The sequence below is a fragment of the Cololabis saira genome, chromosome 8 (genome assembly GCF_033807715.1).
Source record: "Cololabis saira isolate AMF1-May2022 chromosome 8, fColSai1.1, whole genome shotgun sequence".
Taxonomy (NCBI): Eukaryota; Metazoa; Chordata; class Actinopteri; order Beloniformes; family Belonidae; genus Cololabis; species Cololabis saira.
Window position 1 is genome coordinate 43,765,997 of NC_084594.1, and position 26,444 is coordinate 43,792,440.

The 26,444-nt window shown below is 45.7% G+C and overlaps 1 protein-coding gene across 3 annotated transcripts in view; it reads right to left on the reverse strand.

Moving 5' to 3' along the window:
- Positions 1–26,444, reverse strand: part of arhgap46a (Rho GTPase activating protein 46a) — a 52,968-nt gene that overhangs the window by 6,872 nt on the left and 19,652 nt on the right. The window contains exons 1-5 of one of the 3 annotated variants that reach the window (XM_061728070.1): positions 16,263–16,362; positions 13,455–14,847; positions 6,074–6,740; positions 4,499–4,591; positions 161–234 (exon numbers count right to left, since the gene is read on the reverse strand). In XM_061728070.1, coding sequence (XP_061584054.1) covers positions 161–234; positions 4,499–4,591; positions 6,074–6,740; positions 13,455–14,801 — 2,181 coding nt within the window. In that variant the 5' untranslated portion in view covers positions 14,802–14,847; positions 16,263–16,362. Of the gene's footprint in view, positions 1–160; positions 235–4,498; positions 4,592–6,073; positions 6,741–13,454; positions 14,848–16,262; positions 16,363–26,444 lie in introns of those variants that run through there. The other 2 variants (XM_061728069.1, XM_061728068.1) reach the window with 2 other exon arrangements.

Genomic DNA, 26,444 nt, shown 5'->3' on the forward strand with positions numbered 1-26,444 from the left:
AGGGGGGGCAGGTCTACTACACATCAGCGTCAGATGAGCTTACTAATCCTGCTTGTGTCTGCAACTACCACTGCTGTGTTTACGTCTAGCAGCAACCTGCAATTACCCTGCGTGACTCACAACCCCAACCTTCAACCTGCGTCCCGTCTGCGTCTCTCACCTTCTTCCCCCCGGTGATGGCCACCTTCAGCAGCTTCCTATGGCAGAACTTGGCGTACGTGCTGACGGGAAGGCCTGCAGGACGACAGGAAGAACAACTCATTTGAGACGAGGAACGGTTAAAGCGAGAAAGCCTCGTTATTCCCTCAAAGACCCCGAGTAAACCCCCTTAAGCATCCGTCGTTACTGAACTCACAAAATAATAAATGATTTAAATTCTTTCCCATGAACAGGACGAGCTGCTTTTTTTTTGTTTGTTTTTTTTTAAATTTCCCACAGATGTGAAAGGAGAGGCAAGGCAGCGGTAACTGGAGAGACATGTTGGCCGTGTGTTTCCGGCATATGGGGATTAGAGCATACGCAGCTAAACTGTCAGGCCCTGGGAAGATTTACGGCTGCTGAACAAAAGCTTTGGAGCCGGGATCCAGCCCACACATCGTATGTTCAGGTGATTCATCAGCCGGCTCAGACTTCAAGGCCTCCGGAGAGACGAAGAAGAACACGGGCTTCCTGTCTGCTATCTGCGCTGCACTGCAGGCCGGGGTCCAGGCCGGGGTCCAGGCCGGGGTCCGGCCCCGCCGAGACGCGCATGAAAACAGCCCTTTTTCCGAGACCGGATGTTCCTCCAGAGACAAGGGACAGAAATGTTCCTCGCTTCCAGCTACTCAGACAAAAGAAAACAGCAACTCCTCAGTCACTGAAATCCTCCTAATCCCCCACTTTCATTTATTTGGTAACCCGAGCCCGACTCCCGTCCCTGTTGGGGTCTGTTCCTGCTCCCGGAGTCTCCGCTGCATCCAGTACCTGAACCACAGCCAAGTGGAGGAAAACCTGCTGATGGGATTTACAAACGCAACACTTTCCCGTGCGTTCCCCTCCGTCCGAGCTCCGAGATTTATGGCAAACAGGTGACTCCTACGCAAGCGTGCATCTGCTGCTAATCTGACCACCTTCTGACTATAATTATATCTAATTAGACAGATCAGACCAGTAATTTCCCCTGGATCTGGGCGAAGGTTCCCAGCACAGAAGTGAAACGGTTACTGGAGAAGAGCAGGAGCCTGAAGTTGCAGGAGCTAAGGAGGGTCCGGGCTACTGCTGCTCTATTTTTACCACAGTTCAGACGCCGGGAAAACAGTAACGGCCGAGCGGCCGAGGCCTCGGAGAAACAAAAACAACAAAAACACAGCCATCCCAGGGTAGTACAGGACTACCAGAGGGTAGTACAGTAATCCCTCGCTGTAACGCGGTTCTCCTTTCACGTCTCGCTGCTTCACGGATTTACATTGTGCATCATGTTCTGCATTCTGATTGGCTAAACAGTCTCCCCGCTGCTTCACTTCCTGTGTCAATAACGTTGGTTGCTTAGCAACAAGCTGAGAACGGCCAATGAGCTTCAGCAGCAGCTCAAGAACGGGACCTTTGATGAATCGTTCATTACAGTCTCAGATATAATCCATGGTGGCATGTCAGTTTATAACAATCTTTTTGTTCAGAAGAAAAATAAAGAGCGACAACAACGACCCATAACTATTTTCTTCTCTGGAAAAAACACTCCTGCACCGCGGCTTTAGAAGAAAAAGACGCTACAGAGAAAAAACTCACCTGCACCTAGGAATGGGCGATATTTTACCGTTCACGATTTACCGTCAAAAAAATTCCCCACGGTAAGAATTTATCATCTCGTGGTAAAAAACGATAAATTCCTGTTGATGACGTTTTTGTGTGAACCCGGATTTATGGAAGGAAGGAAGGAAGGAAGGGAGGAAGGAAGGAAGGAAGGAAGGAAGGGAGGGAGGAAGATATGAGCTTAAAAGAAAGAAAGAAATGAGCTTAAAAGAAAGAAAGAAATGAGCCTGAAAGAAAGAAAGAAAGAAATGAGCCTGAAAGAAAGAAAGAAAGAAAGAAAGAAAGAAAGAAAGAAAGAAAGAAAGAAAGAAAGAAAGAAAGAAAGAAAGAAAGAAAGAAAGAAAGAAAGAAAGAAAGAAAGAAAGAAAGAAAGAAAGAAAGAAAGAAAGAAAGAAAGAAAGATAAAGTCCCATTGATGACGTTTAGTAGTATTTAGTATCTTTTAGAGCAGGGGTTCTTAACCTTTCTGACCTTGGGGCCCAATTTTTTCAGTACAGAGTGGCCCGGGGCCCATTAAATATTAAAATTGTATAGCAGGGGTATTCAACTAAAACTTTAAGAGGTCCATTTAGAGAAGATTTACTCAAGCGAAGGTCCAGAACATCATTATATATATATATATATATATATATATATATATATATATATATATATATTATGTGTGTGTATATATTCAAGTAGCCTCATAGTTGTATCAACATCTGCATCTGACTGTTATATTAAAAAAGTACATTTCAAAAATATTTGCCACTTAACACGTGTAACTTGAATTACACATATTTTTTTCTCTTAAAAATAAAATTGATTTTATTTTATTTTTCAAATGCTATCTTATTTTATTTCTCTACCAGCAGTTTGTATTTCCCCTTTTCTTTTTTAATTGTCTCAACACATTTTTATACTAAATGAATATAAACACATCTTAACAATTGAACAGTTTTGCAGTTTCTCTTTCTTCCCCTCTTATAATCTTATGCCCCCACTTTCTGTTGTTCAGTGAGATAACTGAGCTTTCTCCAGTCAGGACTTTAAATCTGGGCTGGATGGTGTCAGGTTCTCATGTGAAGGTGCTGCTGGTGAACCTGGAACGATATTTAGTTTTAATTATGTTCATTGTGGAGAAAGCTGCCTCACAGCTGTATCTGGACTCAAACATGGGTGTTTTAAGATTTATTTTATTTAAGATATTAAATTAATCAGTTGTCAGGACTCAGCGTGTCGGGCTTCATCCGAGCCAGCTCTCCGCGCTGCAGCCCAGTCACTTTCCGATGCTTTTGCAACAACAGTCCAGTCCAGCAGACACTTCAGCCCACGCATCTACCATCCTTCAGCAGTAACGACGGAACCCGCCGCCGCCCGAGTGGCAGCGGGCTCCGCGGCCGCGGGGACGCGTCGGCTCCCGCTCAGTCGGGCGGCTCCTCCGGCTCTCCGGCCCGCCTCTGCGGGGGAGCTCCCCCGGGAGTCTCGTCTCCTTCTCGGCAGCGAGCCCCACGGAGCCGCCGCCGGGCAATCACTGGCAAATCACGCCCCCCTTCCCCCTTCTCATGGTGGCTTCAATTACGTCCGCCTTAAGCCTGAATTATGGTTCCGCGTAAATCGACGCAGACCCTACGCCGTAGGATCCCTGATCCTGGCGGATCTAAACCTACTCTGTGCAAAATAAAGGATTTTTTTCTGTAAAAACACACCATTTCTCTTACTATTACACGTACAGCTAGCTGAGTGTCTTCTCCTCATTTGGTCGGGAGTTGCTATGCAGTCCCGCGGCCCCCGCGGCCCACACTTACAAAACTGAAATTTTTTTTGCGGCCCACTAGATGGCGCTCGCGGCCCAACATTGGGCCGCGGCCCTATGGTTAAGAATCACTGTTTTAGAGCAGTGATTTGGCTCCAAAGACTGAATGTGGTGATAGATTTATAGTTACAAAGGTGGAGTTGAGTTGGTATTTTTTTTTATCGTCATTTTTATCGTTATCGGGATAAATGCCAGAAATTATCGTGATACATTTTTTAGTCCATACCGCCCATCCCTACCTGCACCGCGGGCTTTAGAGGAAACAGTCAGGATGCAGCAGCATCAGAAGAGCAGTAAAATACACGCCAGTCACGATTTGTCCTACTGTACTTTTTTTCATAATCATTTTTCATTTGCTCCCGTTCAAATCCAATTACTCGGGTCGTAGCGGTGCTGATCTCTGCAATTTGAAGCCTTGTATAATAATTGTAAAAAAAGAGAGACAAACTGAGGGCTGTTTAAACCCAGGCCCCGCCCAGGACAGCCCGGCCTGATGAGAGGTCTCTTGAGCAAGTCCCTCCAGCTGCTTCCAGCTGCTTCTGGCTCCCGCCACATTTAACATGCGCGTTCCAGCTACTCCATCCGTCAAGCAACCAATGGCCGTCATCACCCCGCCCCCCCCAACCTGCAAGTCAGCTGAAGCTTTCCCTCTCAAGCACTGACTCATTGAAACCCAATGCTGTGACCTGTGACCTCTCCGTGATGACACCACCAGCAGCACTAGTGTGGTTAAGGCTCGTGCTGGTGAACAGTGAGTGATTCACAGTGCGGTCCATTATGCATGAACAGAACCTTCTCAAATCCTCATCCTACATGTTTTTCCATCCAGATTTGGATGAAACTCTTTCATTGTGTGCACCCCCCCCATCCCCCCCCCCCCACTCATTCTGAGCACAAAATGTGTCAACGACGTACCTTCTTCCTCGTCTGAGTTCTGTTTTCGCTTCTTCCTGGACTTTGAATTCTTCTTCATTTTCATCTCTTGCTGTTCCAGGATGAACTGTGTCACTATGAAGCACAAACGGCAGAGGTCAGACTCCTGGCAGGGGGTTGACCGACACCATCCTCAATCATGCTCACAGGCAGGGCCGGCCCAGGTCTCCATGGGGCCCTAAGCACAATGTGATTTTGGGGCCCTCTATTACTGCCAATAATACTGATTATTGATCATTGACACACCCACTATATACTTATTTCATGTTCTTCCCTGTCATTACAAATACACTTGTAAAACTTGATCAGGGGTCGGCAACCCGCGGCTCTAGAGCCGCATGCGGCTCTTTAGCGCCGCCCTAGTGGCTCCTGGAGATTTGTCAAAAACGTTTGACCTTTTTTTTTCCTTTTTAATCTCGACATTTTGACTTTTTTTTTCCGAAATTTTGACTTTTTTCTCGACATTTCGACTTTTTTCACGAAATCTTGACTTTTTTCTCAAGATTGTACTTCAACATTAATCTTGACATTTCGACTTTTTTCTCGACATTTCAACTTTTTTCTCAAAGTGCATAATGAAAAAAAAAATCTTCCCCCAGTTATAACTAATATAGATACATGCAGCATGTGTTGCCTTCATTCTAAGGCTTATACAAGACTTTTAATTTTTTGTGGCTCCAGACATATTTGTTTTTTGTGTTTTTGGTCCAATATGGATCTAAAACATTTTGGGTTGCCGACCCCTGAACTAGATGGAAGAACTTTTTGTTGTAGTTAGATTGTAATCCACAGTGATTAACACCCATGGATACAGACAACAGATTAACAAACTTGCAGAAATAAGTTTCAATTACCGGTAATTTTTTGCAAAGTCATTAACTGCCCCTACTGGCCACACAGAGAAGCAACAGGTCAAAGGTCAAAGGTCACAGTTGCAGCAGAGTTGTTTCCATCATCCTATTGTCAGCCTGGCAGGTTTTTACCATCTATGATTTTTAATCTGAAATGGAGCAAATTCAGCTACAAGAGCAGCCTGGGGTTGATTAACACTTAATATTTAAAATGATATAGTACTAAGTGTGATACTTAGTCCGTTTTTGTGACATGGTTGGCCTTTAACCTACTCCTCAGATGATAAGTGTGCAGTGCAGGGTTGAATGAACACATTGAGCTCTGGAGCCGAGAGGCAGCAGTTAATACACCAGCAGTATCTACTCTAGTCTGTTAACGTAATATTGTTTATGTAATAATATTAATTATTGTGTTTTTGTACAATAACATACCTTTGATAATGTATGAATCATCATTTACACATAAAAAAATAATTTCACTTTTTCTTTTTTCTTTTTTTAACTCTTGGGTGCCCCCTAGTGGTCACGGGGCCCTAAGCAGCCGCTTAATTCGCTTCTGCCTTGGGCCGGCTCTGCTCACAATCACACCACAACGCCCACAGGGAAAAGAACATGCGACTTTTATCAAACAAAAGCATTTCTCCTGCTTGCATAAGTACAAAACAGCATACGGGAGGAACAGAGGAAAGAAAGAAAGGTGACCCACCCTGCAGCTCAGTCTGAGACTCACATTTCTTGTCGCTGGTGGGCTCCGTGTGTCTCTGGATGTAGCCCTCCAGGTAGCAGCGGAACTTGGGCGAGGGGGCGAAGAAGGCCAGGCTGACGGCCATCAGCTCCCAGCCCGCCGCCAGGCTGCGGGGGCTGGCGTTGGCGGTGGTCTGCCGCACCAGCTGCACGTACAGCTCGTCCCGCAGCCCCGGCATGTCCCAGCACTTGGTGACGATGAGCAGGGCGCTGTGGCGGCGGTCCAGCCGCGAGGGCCGGTCCCCCATGTAGGCCTGCACCAGCTTGAACATCTCGCAGGCCTCCTTGCGGACGGCGCGGTTGCTGGTCACCAGCATGGGCTTCTTGATGGAGCCGCGGTTCCAGGACAGCATGTTGGCGATGGAGACGCGGCGCCGGAACAGTCCCTGCGTGTGCATGTTCAGGTGCTTGCTGGCCCAGTCCTCGATGCCCAGCTCCGGGGGCGGGGGCTGCCGCAGGCTGGCGTACGAGAGCGTGTAGGCCGACGCCCCTCCTCGCCCTCCCGCGCCGTCGCCTCCCTCTCTGCCGTCCAGGCTGGTGGGGCGGCGAGGCCCCAGCGAGGCCGTCTGGCCGTCCACCATGCCTTTCTTCCTGCTCTCCAGCGCGGCCTGCAGCTCCAGGGTGCCCGTCTGCAGGGGACAGCAAGGGGGGGGGGGGTAAGGAACTGAGGTCACCACACAACAAACCCTAGAGCAGGGGTGGCCAATAGGCCTGTGTTGAAAAAATCGATTTCCCAATTCTAAATCGATTCTCATATTAATTCCTAAAAATCTTTTTTTTTTTTAATTTTAAAATTTTTTTTTAATGGATTTATGTATTTTTTTTTCATCATTACATTATCAATTACATTTTGGTTATTTTTTTGTTTATCCCCAAAAAAGGAATGTTTTGTTGGACACGAGAATAACTGGTGCCATGTTTTTGCCTTTAAATATGTTTAAAGGTATGAAAACATTAAAGTGTTAGGTTATAATTGCATAAATTGTCTATATTTCATTACTTTATATACTGTCTTGGGGTTACATTTGCAAAAAATGCTAAAAATGCTCAAAAATTAAAAACCAAAATAGACCGAAAATTGAACAAATAAAAACGGAATGTGGGAAAAAATAAAACTCGCGGGATGTTTTGTCCCCACTTCCTACATGTCTGTCTTTCACTGCACCATCAAATAAAGTCGCAAGAGCCGCCTGACACCGGGCAAAGAGCCTCCTGGACCGCGGCCCCAGCAGCCGGCGGTCCTGTCCCACCTCTCTGATGAAACCGGGCCCACCTGGCCGGGAAATCAGAGCCCTGCTCTGCAGAACATTTCCATGCTCCGTGAAGTTTACGAGTGTTGGGAGCACGAGGACAAGCGCTACTCCAGGTGTGCTGTTCAAACAGCCAGCAGCAGCAGAGAGCACGGCTTCGTAAAACCACGTGAAACCAAACGAGCGGACAGACTTCGGTTTGTCCACCGCAGGAGTCAAACCTGACGCTTGGATGTAGGAAGAGGACGCACATGTCCAACACTGACTTGTATTTTTAACCAGTAACTAAGAGGTCGTCTCCTAATCGGGGCATTAACAGATGCGGCCGCTGGACGTAGATGGGTCAATGACGTGACGCCTATATTTTCTGAAAAACAGTTTTTTTCTTAATTCAAAAAAGGTTTAAATGGATAAGAAAATACCATATATATGAACTACCTGTCCCACATATGGACTCACTTGAATTTTACAAAAAAATACTTTTAAGCGTCAAATTGTCATGTGGTGTGACCGTCCGACCATGAGTCTTATTTTAAAAACTTTTTTTGAAATCACACTAAATGTATTTAAATCAATCTTCTGCCCTATCTGGCATGATTTCTGAACTGTCTTATAGTGTATAAGATTGCACACATTTGTATTTATATTTCCATCATAATATACAAACAAAGTTTGACTGATGTCCATTTTATGAAATATCATGTGGCGCGACCATAAAAAAAACAACAATTTTTGTATAATACTGAAAACTTTCATCTGGACAAAAACCTCTGAAATCACTTCATTTAAAAATGTTCTATGAATTTATGTGTACACAACATTCTTAATGTTTGAACTACTGCAATACATATTCTTTTTTGTATTATTTTAAAATTGACCTGTTGGAAATCCTTATTCGTCATTGACCCAGATCCATCAGAATCTGACTCAAAGTTTAACTTAACTAACTTAACAAATATTCAAACAGTAAATTTCTCATTTGTAAACCCGTTCTTCTCCCCTTCAGCTTCACGCAGGAACACAATATTCATCTCCGCAGAAAGGCCTAGTTCATGGGCCAGTACGGACTCAGGGGCCGCTCAGCCAGGGCCCCTCCCTAAACGCAGAACACGCACTGTGCGAAGGGCTTCATCGTCCAACGGGGGACGCATTTTGCACGAGGGGACGCATTTGCACGGTAACACATGTGCTCTACCGGGAGTTGAAGGGGAGAAAAGAGACGTCTAATCTGACCGCACAATTATTGGCAGCACTCCACATCTGACCAATCAGAGGGCTGCGTGCAGGCAGGCTCTTCAGAGCTGCAGAAGGGGAGATTTCAACATGTCGTTCAAAAGACTTCACCAATCAGGAGCGAGCAAGAGAAGAAAAAAAGGCAAAACACAAGGAAACTCTCGCTACACTTGAAGGTGGGGATGTTATTGAAATAAAATGTTGTAGCACAAACACCTGAACTGCCACTCACTAGAGAGGAATCTCTGTCTAGACTGGAGAATTGTGTTTTTCCAGCAGCCCTGACGAACATTTACTGTTAACGCCCTCTGCATCCACCTCAGTTGAAAAAGAGCATATATAAGCTATAATTTCCAGCCAATATATAACATATTGGTTATAGTTTTATATCAATGTATGTTGTTAAGAAGTTTAACTATTTTTAAGGAGATGAACGTACGTCTGTAAAAGGCACACATGCGTGTTTAGTTCTGATGTCAGACCTGCTAGAGCTGCTCTCAGTTTTTTGTTGTGGTTTTGTGGTTTTGATGATGTGGAAGTAACTTTCTTTTGATGAGTAATTGATCGCTATTTGTGACTCGGATTTGTTTGTTTCAGTTTTAAGTTTTTTATTTAATATTTATTTATTTATTTCAGGCTGATTTTTATTTCTTTTTGACTCATACAGTCAAACTACTTTATCACAATATTCTAATTTTCTGAGACAGTCATGTATAGATAAAGTTCTTTATTTTCTGTAATGCAATTACAAAAACAAAAATGTCATACATTCTGGATTCATTACAAATCAACTGAAATATTGCAAGTCTTTTATTATTTTAATATTGCTGATCATGGTTTAAGATTAAGATTCCCAGAATATTCTAATTTTTTGAGATAGGATATCTGAGTTTTCTTAAGCTGTAAGCCATGATCAGCAATATTAAAATAATAAAAGACTTGCAATATTTCAGTTGATTTGTAATGAATTCAGAATGTATGACATTTTTGTTTTTGTAATTGCATTACAGAAAATCACATAATTTTCTGAGACAGTCCTGTACATACGGCAAATTTGTTATTATTGATAAAGGTTGTCAAGTTAAATGGCGTGTTATACAGCAATTTTGTACCAATGATACATTTGGGATGGGGAGAGGTTTAGGGGCGAGGGGGGCCTCCAAATAACATTGCTTAGGGCCCAGATTTGGTTAGCCATCCTCGGGGGGCCGCTCAGGCATCCTGGGCTGTTTTCTTACCTCAGCCTCAGCGGGCCGATAAGACTCGGCACCGCCCCCCCCAACCCCCCCCTCCTACCAGACCTGCCAAACCTGGGCCATATGGGCCGCAGTGGTCTTCCTTCCTGGCCCAGTGACGCCACGTCCTGAAGCTCTCCGGCCCTGCGTGTGCTTCGCTGCCCGAGCACGGAGCTGGCACACGAGGACACGGCGCCTGCCGCGCACGGCAGATGGACGCTGGAGAGACGGTGTCAGCTACCGAGCGGTACTCGGAATGCTTCAGGTCTTGGGAACATTTAAGCCTTTGCAAAGAATATCCCACTTTTACTAGGACAGCTTTGTTATTCCGTATCCAGTCATTCAGATGAATCGTTACCTGCCCAGAAGGGCTGTATTTGGGCCCAATCCCAATACTCCCCCCACTTTCTTTCACTAGCCCTACTTTCAATCACTACCCCTAAAAAAGAAGGGACAGATTTTAGGGCACTTGAAATCTTCCCAGGTCCCTGTCCCAATACTCCCACTACTCCTACTTTCAGCACCACCACTAATCAGGAAGCTGAGAGCTAGAAGCTGTTTTAATTTCACCTGTAGCGCTGTTAATATGTCACTTTATTAAGTTTTAATATTTTTTCAGGCGTAAAAGTAACCGTTAAGATCCCCAACCTGGGCTCAGTTTATCCAAATAACGCCTGTTAAGAAATTTGATCTGATGTTTTCGGCGATAAGAGCCGCCGGTCCGGGGCGCAGCAGCAGCTCACGTACAGATGTGATCGCCAGGTCAACCTGCGCCGTCGTCCCGGGGAGAAACCTGCAGCTCTGTGGAGAATTACCTCTGGCTGAAATAAATCATTTAGGAAGATAAATGTTGGTTTAATAGATTAAATCTAACAGTTGTAGCTACGCCTGTTAAGAAATTTGCTCCGAAAATTTCGAGATTTCTGCCTGCCGTCTCCAGAGCTGATTTATGGGTCCGCGTTAAATCAACGCAGTTCCTACGGCGTAGGGTACGGCGCGCGTCGCCGCGTAACATCGACGTTGATCGTTGGTGTAACGCGGAACCATAAATCAACTTTATTCTGGCTTGATCTTCGCGAACAACGGGCAAACTAGTGATTATGTACATTCACTGAGTGAATATTATGAAAGTAAAACATATATTTCTCGCTAGAAATGTAATCAAAACGCATTTTTATGCAGAAACTAACTCAAAATATTGATTTTATTCACAAAAAAATAAGAAATGTCCGCCATGTTTTTTTTTTTATTCATTCCGCAAATGACGACGAAAAGCATTCTGGGAAATTTTTTTGTCCCTAGATCAACTAGTGAGCATTGGAAAACCCTCGACCCGTAGGGACAGATTCATAGCCACTACACTAGTTTTCTTCACTCCCCCTAGGTGAAAAGAGGAATTGGGACACCACTACCCTCACGGGAACGCGCAAAATTTAGGGGTAGGGCTGAAAAGTAGGACTAGGGGGAGTATTGGGACAGGGCCTTATTCTCACAAGGGTGAGACGGAGGTTTGCTGTCATTCGTCCTTTGATGGGTTTTCAAAACTTGCATGAATGAGGGGTTTCTTTAAACATTCCTGAATGTCATCGTGTAAAACCTGCCAGGAGGTTGAGTCTCATCAGTCAGTCAGGAGGAATTCAGACACCACGCGTACTTGGAAAGGTCTTGTGATAGTTCAAATAATAAGCATACTTGTTAGAAATTCATGTCAAATGTGAGGACGCCCTCACCCGTCCTCCCGGCCGTTGGACACGCCTGTTTGAGGAGAGGCTGGAGCAGAAATGTAGCTTCTTTCTCCCCATGAATTGGAACTAAGACTGACTGAAATAACAGCCCTGCGGCTAGGCAGGGGAAACGACTCGGCTCAGATACTACATAGGATAAACCCTTGTGGAAGCCGGCCGCTGAGCCGGCCGCTGACACACCACCCTGGTAATGGATATGACAGCGGTGGGAAATCAAACTGCAGTGACTCATACGTCTACTCAGCCGGTCTCTGAATCAGCGGCAGGCTTCGCTTCAGCACGACCCGCGGCTGCCGCGAGGGTCCGTCTCTAACTCTGACTAAAGCCAGTCCCAACTGGTGCCAGGTGAAAATAATACACATGCAAACTCGGAAAGACAATCGGCGTACTGGCAGAAACTGGTTTCTGACTTACCATGAGAGGACGCCTGAATCTGAGGGGGGGCGTTCAACGCTCCTGACTGGGATGGAAAACCATCAAAATGTGCCTGTTTGGTTCAGACTGATAGTCTTTTTGGTTATGGCTGAGGCCGAGCTGAAGGGCTACTGAAAACACAATAAAGTAGGAGGTGTGATTCTGATGCAAGAGGAGATTTGGAGATTAGAAGTACCAGATCTTAGATCTGCTCCATGTGCTGCCGGTTATATAAGTCTTTCAAGAAACCACAGCTCTTTCATCATCGGTCATGTGAACGTTTTTCTGAAAGTCCTTGGCATCCGCACAAACCAATGCACATATACGAGCGCGCTGCAAAGTCTGGCAGATTTTATGGGTTTTTGTTTAAAAAAAGAAACAAAAAGATCTAATTTGACTAAACTGACATGAGAGGCGTTTCTGCTCAGTCCTGCGGGGATGACGCACCGCCACAAAGGCTAAGAGACCCTACAACAGACGGGCTTTATTCCAGCATGTCTCGGCTTCCTCGAACAGTTAAACTCAATTATTTTCTAATCTAATAGACCTGGATCTGGAGAGATATGAGTGATCAGAGGTCCACTACCAGGAAACCTGCAGTCCTCCACAGGACAGGCCCGCAAAAGCTTTCACTTGGACAGAAAAGTATGACAGGGAATTTACTACAAAAATCAGTATGTACTAGGGCTGGGGATCCATTCAAATGTCAAGAATCGATTCGATTCTGATTCTTAAGATTCAGAATCGATTATCAAGGTTTGATTCGATCCGATTCCGATATTGATTTGGGTTAGTGTTATTAAAACTGTTTTTTGAGCTGTTGCATGAATTATATGACTGTAGTTATGCAACATATTAATACTAGTATTATATTGAGATTCAACAGCAAGTATTGCAGCTAATGATGCTGTAAGGACCAATCAGCTCCCAGAATGCTGATAGAACTGCTTTCAGAAACATCGTGGGTCAGAATTATCAAACAGATCCAGGGCAGCAAAGAGGTCGTATGAAATTGGTTGGATTTTTTTTTCCAGATTCCGGTTTTATTTTTTCCATTTTCTGTCTTTTTTGGGTTTTTAATTTTTTTTTTTAATGTGGTTTTTATCATTTAATGCAAATGTAACCCCAAAACAGTATATAAAGTAATGAAATATAAACAATTTATGCAATTATAACCTAACACTTTAATGTTTTCATACCTTTAAACATATTTAAAGGCAAAAACATGGCACCGGTTATTCTCGTGTCCAACAAAACATTCCTTTTTTGGGGATAAACAAAAAAATAATCAAAAGTTGTAATGTAATGATGAAAAAAAAAAAAAAATAAATGAAAAAAATCGATCTTTAGACATATGAATTGATTTTTAGGAATTAATATGAGAATCGATTTAGAATTGGGAAATCGATTTTTTCAACACAGGCCTAGTATGTCCCCCCCAACAAAGAGGCGTAGCGGGGTCTTACCTGGGAGGGCGGTCCTGGGGTGTCTGGCGACGACAGGCTGGCCTGGCTGTTGATGCTCATCTCCAAGGTGTCCACCTTCTCATAAGTCCTTTTCTGTCTGCCCGGTATCTCCAGAGGCGTCAGGGCCGGGTTGCCGTAGTTACCCGTCCCCTTCAGGGAGCGGGCGGCCCCCATGACGTCTTCTCGTGACGGACACCGGCCCGGCGGTGGCGGCGGCCCCGGCGGCCCAGCTCCGTACCACCGTAGTGAGTCCACGGGGGAGCGTGTCCGGGGGGCCAGGTCCCGGTCCAGCCCCGCCCTCACCTCCCTCATGGTGTTGGAGCGGCTCACCACCTCCCTCACCTCGGCCATGAGCCGCTCGTTCAGGGCGCACAGCTCCCCGCTGCTGCCCACCGAGCCCGGCCGGCCCCCCGCGGCCCCGGCCGCGCCCACCCTCCTGCGGCTCTTCCGCCTCAGGCTCGGGGAGGGCCCGGTGGAGTAGCCCGAGTCCTGGTAGTTGGCGGCGGCCAGCGGGGTGGAGGACGAGGAGAAGTCCTGGGAGACCTGGCTGCTCTGCCGGCTGTGCCGGGCGTCCATGGCCCGCTGCACCGTGGCCTCCAGCATCCGCCAGCTCTGCTTCTTGTCCAGTGAACTGGGGCCCGGCGTTGCTGGATCTCTGTCCCTCAGCGGGCCCCGGGCCTGCTGGGGCGGGGCCGGGTCCGGTCTGGGGCCCTGGCTGGGAGAGGGGGCGCGGGTGGACGCGGGGGACCCTTGCTTGGGGTCCACGTTGATCATGTGCTTGATGCACTCCAGCCCGGCGGGGCTGTAGTCGGAGGCCGAGGGGTTCCGGCGGTGCCTGGACCCCGAGTGAGAGGAGCCCGGGTGCTGGAGGTGGAGTGGCTTCTGCAGGCTCTGGGTGGGCGTCAGGCGGGACAGAGGGGCTCCGTTGTACAGGTGCGCCCCCTCCACCTCCATGTCTGTGGGGGGTTCGTCGTAGATGGGGCAGTCTGAGACCGGATCGTCGTAGATCGGGGTGGTGCAGCCGTACTGGGGGGAGACGGGGTGCGGCGTGCTGGTCTGGGACCTGTGGAGCAGCGGACTGGGGTGGGTGCTGTCCGCCGCCAGCAGGCAGAAGCTGCCGGTGCTAGCCTTCCTCAGGTGCTGCTGCTGCTGGTGCTGGCGGGCCTCGGCAGCCATCCTGCCCGACGGGGCCGTCTTGTACCCCTGGCTGGAGCTGGGGTGCCCGCCCGGGGCCTTGCTGGAGGCGTACAGGCTGAAGGTGTGAGCCTTGCTGGGAGCGCCGTGCTGCGGGTGCTGGGGGTGCTGGAGGTGCTGGCTGCGGCTCAGGCTGTTCACCTTCACCAGCATGGCGGCTTTAGAGCCGGGGGTCGGCTGCCATCTCTCAGAGGTGTCCCTGCAACAGAAACGGTAGGCAGGATGAGCTCTGGACATAATAATGATGGCAAATTTATCTACGTGAGATTATAGTGTTAATAGCTGAATGAGTCAAACAGTGTTAGTGCGTTTGCGGGCTAGTTTTTCAAACCATCGCTTCTCCAGTTCAATGCCACCAGCATAAAGTGTACGACGCCAGCTGCTACGGTTTTCAGCCATCCTTTCCCAGCTAGATGTATCGACATTTAACGCTTTCATATCGCGTTTCGCGACATCCTTGAAGCGAAGAAGTGGACGTCCTCTCCTTCGCACACCCTCACAAAGCTTGCTGTAGAGGATGCACTTGGGCAGCCGGTAGTCTGGCATTCTGTGCAGGTGACCGAGCCAACGGAACCTTCTGATCTTCAGAGTTTGGAAGAGAGATTTGCTGCCAGCAAATCTCACTGACAACAATGAACGCATACCGCAAAAGTTGTGTCTCGGCGGAGGAAAGTGTTCAGAACAGCACAGAGCACACACTAAAGGCTGATTTATGGTTCCGCGTTACACCAACGCAGGGCTACGGCATAGGGTACGCGGCGACCCGCACCGTACGTGAAAATGCGGTCTTTTTTTTTGCTATTAAAACATGATTTGTAATGTGAATTTGCAACACTTAAACTACAAATAATAGTTTTTGACGTGACATCAGAGATTGCACATGCTCTCTGTGAAAGGATGAGTCCAATCGGGTCGCAGCTGCTTCAACTGTGCGATACGAGGAGCGACCAGGATTTCAAAACACGTTTGATTTTCTTGCGAGCTCACGATTCGTGTCTGCCCGGCTTTAGGCAACGCATATGGAAGGGGTTCAGCCTTTGTTCTTATGTTGGATGAGCTCTGAACATAGAAAGGTCTAAAACAAACACAAAGTGGGCAGAGCTGCCGTCAGAAACAGATCATATACGGCCCAGGCCCGACGGGGCTGGGAAAATCAGCAGCGGGCCAGCCGGCAGTGACCCCAAAGACTCAGCTCCATTTTTAGTCTGGCAGTCATAACAGCCGCAGGAAAATACCTCCTGGATGACTCAACGCTGAGTATCCATCTGAAGTTCCTCCTAACACGCGGGACTGCTGTCTGCTGAGCACAGTGCTGGTATCACCCTCAGATCTGGACCAGAGAGCAGCAGAACCCCCCCCAGCTGAGGTCTCCACCCCCCCTGCCTCTAGTTGAGTGACCAGGCCAACACGGGACCACGTCTCACCCCAATCTGCCATCTCTCTGGTCACGCTGCTCGGCTCTGCCGCCACCATAATCTCCCTCCGTCATCTCAAACGTGCCCTTTGAAAGCAGACGTCCCAGCACCGCTACGTGGGGTCACGGACGGCGGGACGCCGGGACACGTGAGGGAGCTCTGAATCTCCCAGGACTGAGGTGAGGCTGAGCATACTCACGTAGGGGACTCTCCCAGCGCTCAGCCCGGTGTCTGGTCCTGCTGGAGCTGAACACGCATCAGAGCCGGGACTGGGGGAACTCTGAAGCCCCTTCTACTCCCGGTCAGCAGGACGGAGCTGCAGCGGCAGGAACAGGACGCCGGGGGAGGAGAGCGCTGGAGGGACCGCCCCCCCACGTCTCTCTGGAACAATGCAACTCCCCCGAGGTCCTAACTTCCTCTAGCCTTCCTCCCCCCTCCTCCCACCCCCACCGGAGTGAGTCACACCACCTCAGTGGTTTGGATGTAAGCACGCCGTCATCCTCACGCACCACCCAGGCAGAGCCCTCAACAGCTGGGCTGCAGCCACCTGGTACACACGGGGAGGTGTCGGGGAGATCCCACGGTCCCACCACCCCCCCATCCTCCCAGAGGTGTCAACAGTATTCACAAGTATAGAGTTTAAAAATACTCCTGTAGAAGTTGAAGTATCAACTCAAGTAAAAGTATAAAAGTACTGGTTTCAAAACTACTTAAAGTATAAAAGTAAAAGTAATGTCAATGTAAGGCATAGTGACAATGATAAGACCTGAGTGTAATGGTTTGTATTGTTTTGTTGTCGTGTTTGTTTTAAGTGGGGTTTTCCCCACCGTTTATGTTTGTTTTGTTTGGTTTTGTTTTCGTTGTGTTTTGAGGGTATATGTTTGGATATCATTTTGGTTCTTTAACAGACCAGCCCCAACTTAGGATAAGAAAGTAATGACATTAAGTGTTTCCTACTTTTTTTTTTTTTGATAAGTCCCCTTCATCAAGAAGTAGGGTAGGAATATTATTTAACTATTTAATTATTACTTCAGAGTCATTGATAGAACAGATATGGTAGTACTATCTGGTATTCTCAATTAGTGCAGTGAGTAGAATTTTTGGTTAGTATATTTGGCATGATTATAGCGATATGAAATATGTTTTGGTGTGTATGTGGTTGAAAATATAAAAATACAATTTAAAAAAAAAAAGTAAAAGTAATGTAAGGGGGAAAAAAAACATTGAATTGAACAAATGAATGAATCTTAGTATAATGCAAATATATTAAAGAAGCATATATGTGTACTATTGAGCATTAACATGTGTTTCAGAGAGCAGGAGATATGATGACTAGTGTCCTATAAGTATTGTAATGGTGCAAAAAGTCAAACTTCAGAGGCATGTTATCATTTATCCTAACCTTTATTGGAATGTACATCCAAGTTTAGTTGCAGGAATCTGAGGGAACGGATGTAAGAACAAAACTGGACAAGAACATCTGAAACAACCACAACCAAATTCACTCTATCCGGATGGAGCAATTTAACTGGATAGTTTTTATTAAAGGCCGAAATGAAAGAGTAATGAGGCTGTTTTTAAAATGTAAGGAGTAAAAAGTACAGATAATTGTGTGAAAATGTAAGGAGTAAAAGTAAAAAGTCATCTGAAAAATAATTACTCCAGTGAAGTATAGATAACCAAAATTTCTACTTAAGTAAGGTAACAAAGTATTTGTACCACAGTCCCACCACCCCACCATCCTCCCCATCCGCTCCCAGAGGAGCGTTTACCACCTACTTAACACACCCGCAGACAGACAAGTGCGAAGACCGACTCTGCCTGGCCGTTACAAGCAAGTGTGAGCACGTATGGGGGGGGGGTTGACACCTGTAGACACATGAAGTCACCGCCTGGGCTCTTTGAAACGGCGCACGTTTTCTCACTTTGGCCTGGTCAAACAGGAAGAGTGAAACAACTGCCACGGGATCCGTCACGGCGGCACCAGCTCACGTAGAGGCGCCGGGCCTGCTCACACACTCCCCCCCCCTCAGAGGACTCACAGCTCGGGGCTCACACACACAGCCTGGTCTCGGGGTTAGCGGAGTGTTTCCTATGGCGCTTTTCCACTAGAACCTACTCAGCCCGACTCGACACGATTTGGTTCTTCTCCACTAGGCGTCTAACGTGCTGAGTAGATACTTTTCTGTAACTATTCTGCCGAGGTTCTAAGCTGCTGAGTCGGCTGTATCTGACATCATCACACTACAGGCCACCGATTGGTCGGGGGGTTGGAGTCAGACGTCTGAGTCAGGAGGAGGAAATCAGAGAAAGAGACTCTGATGGATTCTGGTTCATTTTATTCAACATCAATGGCAGCAAAAGTCTGTTTCATGATCCAACTCTGAGGTGCAGATGTTCATAAACCTGGTGCTGAGGAGAGAATTAAAAAAAGGATCTAGACGGAGATAAGGAACGACCAGATCTACCAGGAGCTCTGTCTCTTCATAGCTGCTCACGGCTCCAGCTGACTTTCAGCAGCGCAGAGATTAACTAAAATAAAAGTTTTATTTTATTTAACCTTTATTTAACCAGGTAGTAGCCCATTGAGATCAAGGATCTCTTTCACAAGGGTGACCTGGCCAAGAAGGCAGCAGCGCACGTCAAAACAAATAAAATCACAAGGTTAAAAGACAGAATACAAAATAATAACAGAGGAACAAAGTAGCAATAAAATGATAAAACCACATCTTATAAAGTGCAGATGCATAGGAGGTCACAGCCAGTTAACAGTAGGTAATCACATCAATCATATAAAGTGCAGATGTTGAGGAAGACATCACTACCATCAGGTACAGAGACACTGTCCAATGCTTTCACGCTCTAGGTCCTTCAAGATCGAACCAAAGTCATTGAAGGATATCAGGTCCGTCAGTTTAAAGTCTTTCTGAAAGGAGTTCCAAGCAAAGGGAAATTGAAAAGCGCCGCCGCTTGAAGCTTCTCTCACTCTCATTTTTTAACTTGATATCAAACACAAGCCACAGACCCAGCAGCACATTTATCATCTCCTCCAGGTTCTACATCTTTAGTGTTGTTGTCTTCTTCATCACACAATCAAATACGTCACAGCAGCTTCACTCCAACCTCCTACTTCTGATCTGGGTATCGAAAAGAAACGAGGGCAAGGCGAGTCGAGTCGAGACGGGCTGAGTAGGTACTAGTGTAAAAGCGCCACTAGACTCTTCAGCGAGTGAGTGTCCGGCTTCATGAGGACCGTGAGCACCACTTCCTGTGCGGGGAGGCCCCGCGCGGGTCACGGGAGGTCTCCCCAGCTCCACACAAACAGGAAATGCTTAATGTAATCCTCACATGCTGTATTCAGAGCTGGAATAAGAGCGACTGCAGACACAAGACGTCCCTGGACACCAGCAGCACACACACTTCTATGCTCACAATCCAGTCAACTGGATGCTGAAAAATGCCCCCCCCCTCCTTATTTTACCTTTCTTAACTAATATTTTCCAGTGACTTCAGGAACCCAACTACACAGCGCCCTGGAGACCAGGGGCCGGATTCACCAATATGTTCTTAAGAACGAACTTAAGAAATGTCTTAAGAACTTTCTTATGAACTTCTTAATTTTAGATCTTAAGTGTAATTCCTCAATATTTTCTTAAGAACTGTCATTTCTTACGAATTTCTTATTTTTCCTACTTAAGAACTTCTTAAAATATGTCATTGCATTGCACGCGCCAACGAACAACATATATATATATAAATATATATACACAGGTAGTTTGGTCTTAACCGTCAGTCACTCACTAAACATGGAGAAGGAGAAAAAGAGATGCAGGAACTTTTCAAGGTTATGGTGGATGAGATTAATGTGCGAAAAAAAATACTATTGGGGAAAATTAATAATAATTAACTACCACGCTAACTAACATGCTAACAAACAGTTAACAGGCTCTTTGTGTAATAATTACAAAGTATATCCTCAAACTATGACCGACTAGTCTAAACTTGTCTAAAATGTGTTAAAAAAAAGGTGATTTCGAGGCTTATTATTATTATTATTATTATTATCAGTCTTACCTTTTCACAGAAGAAATTTTAAGACAGGTCAAGGTCGTCTTAAAGTTAAGAAAAAAGTCAAGAACAAATTTGAGAACTTTTATTTCAAGAATACCATTTATTCTTAAGTTTTTTCTTAAGAAGAAACTTAAGAAGAAAGTTGAGAAAATACTTAGAACTTTTTTGGAAAATATGACTTCTTCTCTTTTTTCTTCTTAAGACTGAACTTAAGACACTAATGACACTTAAGAAGATATTTTTTCTTAAGAATGTTTTGTGACTCCGGCCCCAGGACAGACCTTGGCTGTCCAGCTCAGTGCCGGAGTCACGTTCCCCCCACGGCACTGACACAGCAAACTGGACCCCAGGATCGGGTGCCAGACGGCGCCGGGTCCTCCATCCCTATTCCGGGCCCGTAGTCCTATTTGACGCCTGCACATGTCAGCTATAAATATGATTTTAAATTCCGATCCAAAGATAGGCGAAGATGTGGCACGAACTACAAGGGCCACGACAGATGAGGGACATTTGGCGGCGCTGCTTTGGCGGAGGGTGTGAAGCAGCGGGGGAGAGGAGCGAGCACGGCGCGCTGTAGCACCGCCAGCATGTGTGAATGGGGAGGGGCGGGGCTTCACTGTGGGAGAATGCAGGAAGGGAACGAGTGGGCAGGCTGGAATTCCTCAGGGCTCATTCAGGGGCCTTTGTGACAACAAGGAGTTTCACACAATGCCCGGCTGTGCCATCGCCATGGAGATGCCTCCCTCAATGACAGCAATGAAGATGAAGGAAGGGACGGAGGAAAAAAGACATATTTAACCAGAGACGTTCAATAAACGAGACAGCCCACTCCGGTTGTGTTTCCTGTATCTGTGTCACGTGACTGCCCCGCCCCTTTAGGAGACAGGAAGCAGCTCCTGAGTCTATTGAGTCCTATGGGAACAGTGAACGTGAGCACAGATTATTACCAATTCTTTCGCCCCATAGTAACCTAAGTAAATATGGGAGCCATTTCTCAAAAGCCACAAACCTTCTGAACATTCTGACACCAAAATGGCAATTTTCAGACCAACAAATTAGGAGAAAATGAACTTTGTTTGAGACCTGTCTCTGTCTGAGCAACACACTCTCGTGGTGCTGATTCAGAGATTCAGAGTCGTCGGTCACTGCAGAACTGCCAAAGTCGTTTTCCCATCGGATAAAATGAAATTTAAAACTAAAATAAAACTTGCTTCTTTGCTTAATAATACTGTTATTGTTATTATTGAAGTCTTTTTGGAAGGGGAAAAATAATATTAGACTGATCCGATGATCTTGTACTGGGTTGATATGTCAATGTCAATTTTATTTATATAGCACATTTAAAAACGACCGAGGTCGACCCAAGTGCTGTACAGTATACAATAACATGAAACAATACCAAAAGAAAATAGGGTACAAATATAGAAACAATAAAATCATTAACATGCTAGAATGATCAATAAAATAGTAATAAAAGATAGAAAGTAGAAAATAGACGGCAAAGAACAGACACATAAAGTGCACAATCACTTCTCATAAATGTAGGCAACTATTTATCGTACACCAAAAGCCAAAGAAAATAAATACTTTTTCAAAGAAGACTTAAAAACCTCTAAGGTCTGAGCAGATCTAATATTCAGTGGCAAACTATTCCACAGCTTAGGGCCGGCCACCGCAAAAGCTCGGTCACCTTTAGTTTTAAGCCTGGATTTAGGGACGTCCAAAAGCAACTGACTTGCTTGATATCAAAAAAAAAAATCTGATATCAGATAAAGCAGAGCAGATAGAAGGCGGCAGATAAAAGGTAGCAGATAAAAAAAAAACGAGCGGCAAAATAAGGTGCAAATATTAAAGTTGTACTGTATCTAGTGTAGTATGTTCCAAAACGATGTGGGAAGAGGGGCGACCACACCCACTTAGGAGAGAGGAAGTGTATACCATTCCATACCATTGGCAGTAACGGTAATGCGCTTCTATCTTGTGTATAGAGTATCTTTGATTTAACCTCCGATCAGTGGGACCACGTCCAGGTTAGGTAATCCTCCACAGGCCCGGGCCCCGTGGAAACACTGGGAAAGTTGTTTGGGAAGGGTGTGTTGCCTGAGGGAGGGCCATCTGTCAGGTGGTGGCTGAATGCTAGCTGAAGGATGGGATTAAGTGCAACTATTAATTACGCAGGTTAAACAAGAGCTGGTTATTATCATTAGGAATGTAGAGCTCCATCTAGCTCACAACTCCCTTCTCCGCTCCCATCCCGACTTGTTCTCAGGCGAGCGTGATGGGACACATCACACGTGAACATACCTGCAGCACAGCCACGTTTACCAGCCCTAGTTCCTAGCCAGAAGCGAGCATGCAAGACCTTTGAAGAGCAAATGAACGGCAGATTAAATAAAGTTAACGGCCCCTTCAGGAATGAACGAGGTAATCCGATTGGCTCCCGAAGGAACAAATCACATTAACGGTCAGCAAATTTCAATTAGTCTCAGTCTCTGGTGCCTCGCATCCACATGTGCAATCCGAGACATGTCCTCCAGATTTTTGGAATATTATTAAGGTCTGCTTTCCCTTAATGGCTAAGGTTATTCAGTACACCCAACTACCGGCAGACATATTTTAGCAGGAATAAAGTAGCTAGAACACCCGTAAGCCACTGAGCTTATGGGTTTTGACTATACCTTACATGTGGAAACGCTCAGATAAAGCTCCCTCGGACGGCGGGGTCTAAAAACAGGGATTATTATTGTCATTGACGGCAGAGGAAGAGGAAATGAGTTCACTCAGCTACTGCTATGAAAACACTTCAGCACATGGACCTATGGGATCACCACGGTCTGCATACGGGAAGGAAACTCAAAAGACACAGAATCACTGCTTGGACAATGGTCGAAGCTCATTTTTCCATCGATTTTGAAAGATTTTAAAGGAGCATGAGGCAGGATTTATGAAAAAAATTCTTATACGTTTTAAGTTTTCTAGTAATAATGTCAGATGAAGCGTTCCAAACCAAAACAATGATCCCTCTAGTGTATCTCTCCGTTGCCTTGAACAGGCTGTGTGCTGCAAAATGTGCTGCAATTCCGGACCGGAATTTCCCGTGCTGTCCTGCGGATGTGACGTCAAATGACCAGTGTTGGAGTAGTTACTCAAAAAAAGTAATCCATTACATATTACTAGTTACTTTTAAGTAATCCCTTACACTGCTTAGTTACTGGCTGCTGAAAGTAACTAGTTACATTACTTTTGGATTACTCCGCAATATCACCTGAGCTGCACCATAACTCGATTGCCAATGAACAACATATACAGGACTGTCTCAGAAAATTAGAATATTGTGATTTTCTGTAATTCAATTACAAAAACAAAAACGTCATACATTCTGGATTCATTACAAATCAACTGAAATGTTGCAAGCCTTTTATTATTTTAATATTGCTGATCATGGTTTACAGCTTAAGAAAACTCAAATATCCTATCTCAAAAAATTAGAATATTCTGGGAATCTTAATCTTAAACTGTAAGCCATAATCAGCAATATTAAAATAATAAAAGGCTTGCAATATTTCAGTTGATTTGTAATGAATCCAGAATGAATGACATTTTTGTTTTTTTAAATTGCATTACAGAAAATAAAGAACTTCATCACAATATTCTAATTTTCTGAGACAGTCCTGTAGTTGGAACCTTATTACTGCAGTGCCCAGATCAGCACAAGTGTGTATTCGCAAAATCCCGTAAAATCCCGTAAAATCATGTCAAATCCCGTCAAATCCTGTAGGGTACGCGGCGCACCATACGGTGTACGTCGCCGCGTACCCTACGCCGTCGGCTCTGCGTCGATTTAACGTGGAACCATAAATCAGCCTTAAGTCAGACAAGTGTTGCGCAACGCGTGAAGACGCATGAAAGGCAAGTTTGATTTTCTTTTCTGTTCTCCCGTTCTACATGTAGCTGAAAAGCTTAAAGTAACTAAAGTAACGTAATTTTTTTTGTCTTAGAGTAACTATAACGGGATTTCCCAAATTACAACTGTAACGCGGTACATTACTGCGTTACTGGCGAATGTAATCTCGTTACAGTAACGCGTTACTTGGTAACGCGTTACACCCAACACTGCAAATGACGCTGCATGCGCGTTCTCGGTCGGCGCACGAGTACACATTGGATACGCGTTTGAGTCATGGAGGCAGCTTCAACTTGAACTGGGACTGAAAACAGATGCTGACATGGCTCATTTCCTACTAACCAGGTAAGATAACATTGTAAGTCATATTTAGAGCTTGATTTGAAAATCACATGAGATTACACACGCGCTCCCGTGCCAGCTTCGCTGTTGGCTGCAGGAACCCCGACAGTCGTCGTGGCGCTAATGAGTCTCATTTCTTATTCTTGCCTCATGCTCCTTTAAAAGAAAAAAAGCGCGTCAGGTTTGAGACAAAGATGACACCTCCAGAGAGCCAGCTGTCCTGCAGCAGCTGAGACCACGCAGCTCCCTCCTCCTGCCCCGCTGTCTAGCAGCTGTGTCTGTCTGTGGCCCTCGCAGCAGGGCCCGGCCCTGCAAGGAGCGCCGGGCTGGGCCCCAGGACCGGGGGCCGGGGGGACCGGGGAGAGACCCTGCGCTGGAATCTCAGAAGTTTAGAAGCAGCGCTCTCTAAGACGACAGGTCCCGTAATAGTGTGACATTACTGAAACCCAAACCAGCCTCTATTCTCAGACATATGATTAGAAAGACAACAGCTAACCACAATTTTCTTTACAAATGGGTTCACCACTTCATGGCAGACGGTTAAATCAGCGAGGCGGTCGGAGCTGCATCCTCACGCCGCCATTCATTTTCAAGAGACAGTTGGAACGACAGCTCAAATAAAACAAAAGAGGGCTTGGATGCGCTCCTTCAGGGAGACTGCGGGTCTGTAATCCAGCCCTCGAGGAGGCCATAAACTTTGCAATTAGGAGAAAATACAGGCTAAAAGTAGAAAGCGGAGAGAGAGACGGCGCAGAAAAAAAAGCACAATGTCAACTTCAAGATCATAAGCTTGAAAAGAAAAAAGAAAGGAGCCTTGTATTTCATTTTTTGAAAAACAGGAAGACTTAAAGCCCCATCAAAAAGAGATGTAAACTAATAAAAGCAGAGCTTACCACAGCAGGAGCACAGAAATAAAAAAAGTGTGTCCGTGAGCTCAGAGGGGCTGGAGATGAAAAGCATGAAAGACTTGCTGAAGTAGTAAACACAATCACGAAAGGCGACTCGTTAAAAACTTTATCTTCCCCATAAGACGCCTCCTCATTTCCTACATGCAGCACCGGTGATTTCTGCCACATGGCCCGCAGCCGGTGAGTCACACGCCCGCTGGAGGAAGTGGATTTGTTTGGGATTTTTTTCATACTTTTGCTTTTGTTTGAGTGGTTTCTCTAAAAAAAAAAACCCTGACAAGTTTCAGTTTCACTGGAGCCTCTGGAGAAAGGGTTTCATGTTACTGCACCTTTACGAAAATCAACAAAACTGGGTCCATGTGGAACTCTGGTGAAGGTGCAAACCCCCGGGACAGAGAGAGATGGCCCTTTTCCACTAGTACCTACTCGGCCCGACTCAACTCGCCTTTGCGCTTTTCCACTAGAGGTCTCACGTGCCGAGTCGATATCACACTACAGGCCACCGATTGGTCGGGGGGTTGGAGTCAGACGTCTGAGTCAGGAGGAGGAAATCAGAGAAAGAGACTCTGACGGAAACTGATACAGTTTAAGCTTAAGATTCACAGAATATTCTAATTTTTTGAGATAGGATATTTGAGTTTTCTTAAGCTGTAAGCCAAAATCAGCAATATTAAAATAATAAAAGGCTTGCAATATTTCAGTTGATTTGTAATGAATCCAGAATGTATGACATTTTTGTTTTTTTAAATTGCATTACAGAAAATAAAGAACTTTATCACAATATTCTAATTTTCTGAGACAGTCCTGTATCATCTCCTCCAGGTTCTACATCTTTAGTGTTGTTGTGTTCTTCCTTTAGATCTAAAGGAATTGATTGTGTGATCAAAAACAACAATCAAATACGTCACAGCAGCTTCGCTCCAACCCTTCTACTTCTGATCTGGGTATTGAAAAGAAACGAGGGCAAGGTGAGTCAAGACGAGGCGTGGCGAGTGGAGTCGGCCTGAGTAGGTACTAGTGTAAAAGCGGTTCCAGCTCTGCACTGCCTTCCAGGGGATGCTAACACCAGCCGACGAGCAGCCGTCTGAGTGTGACTGTCTACAGCTGAAGGCTGGAGCAGCCGTGTGATTACGGGACCCAACGAGAGGGCGTACAC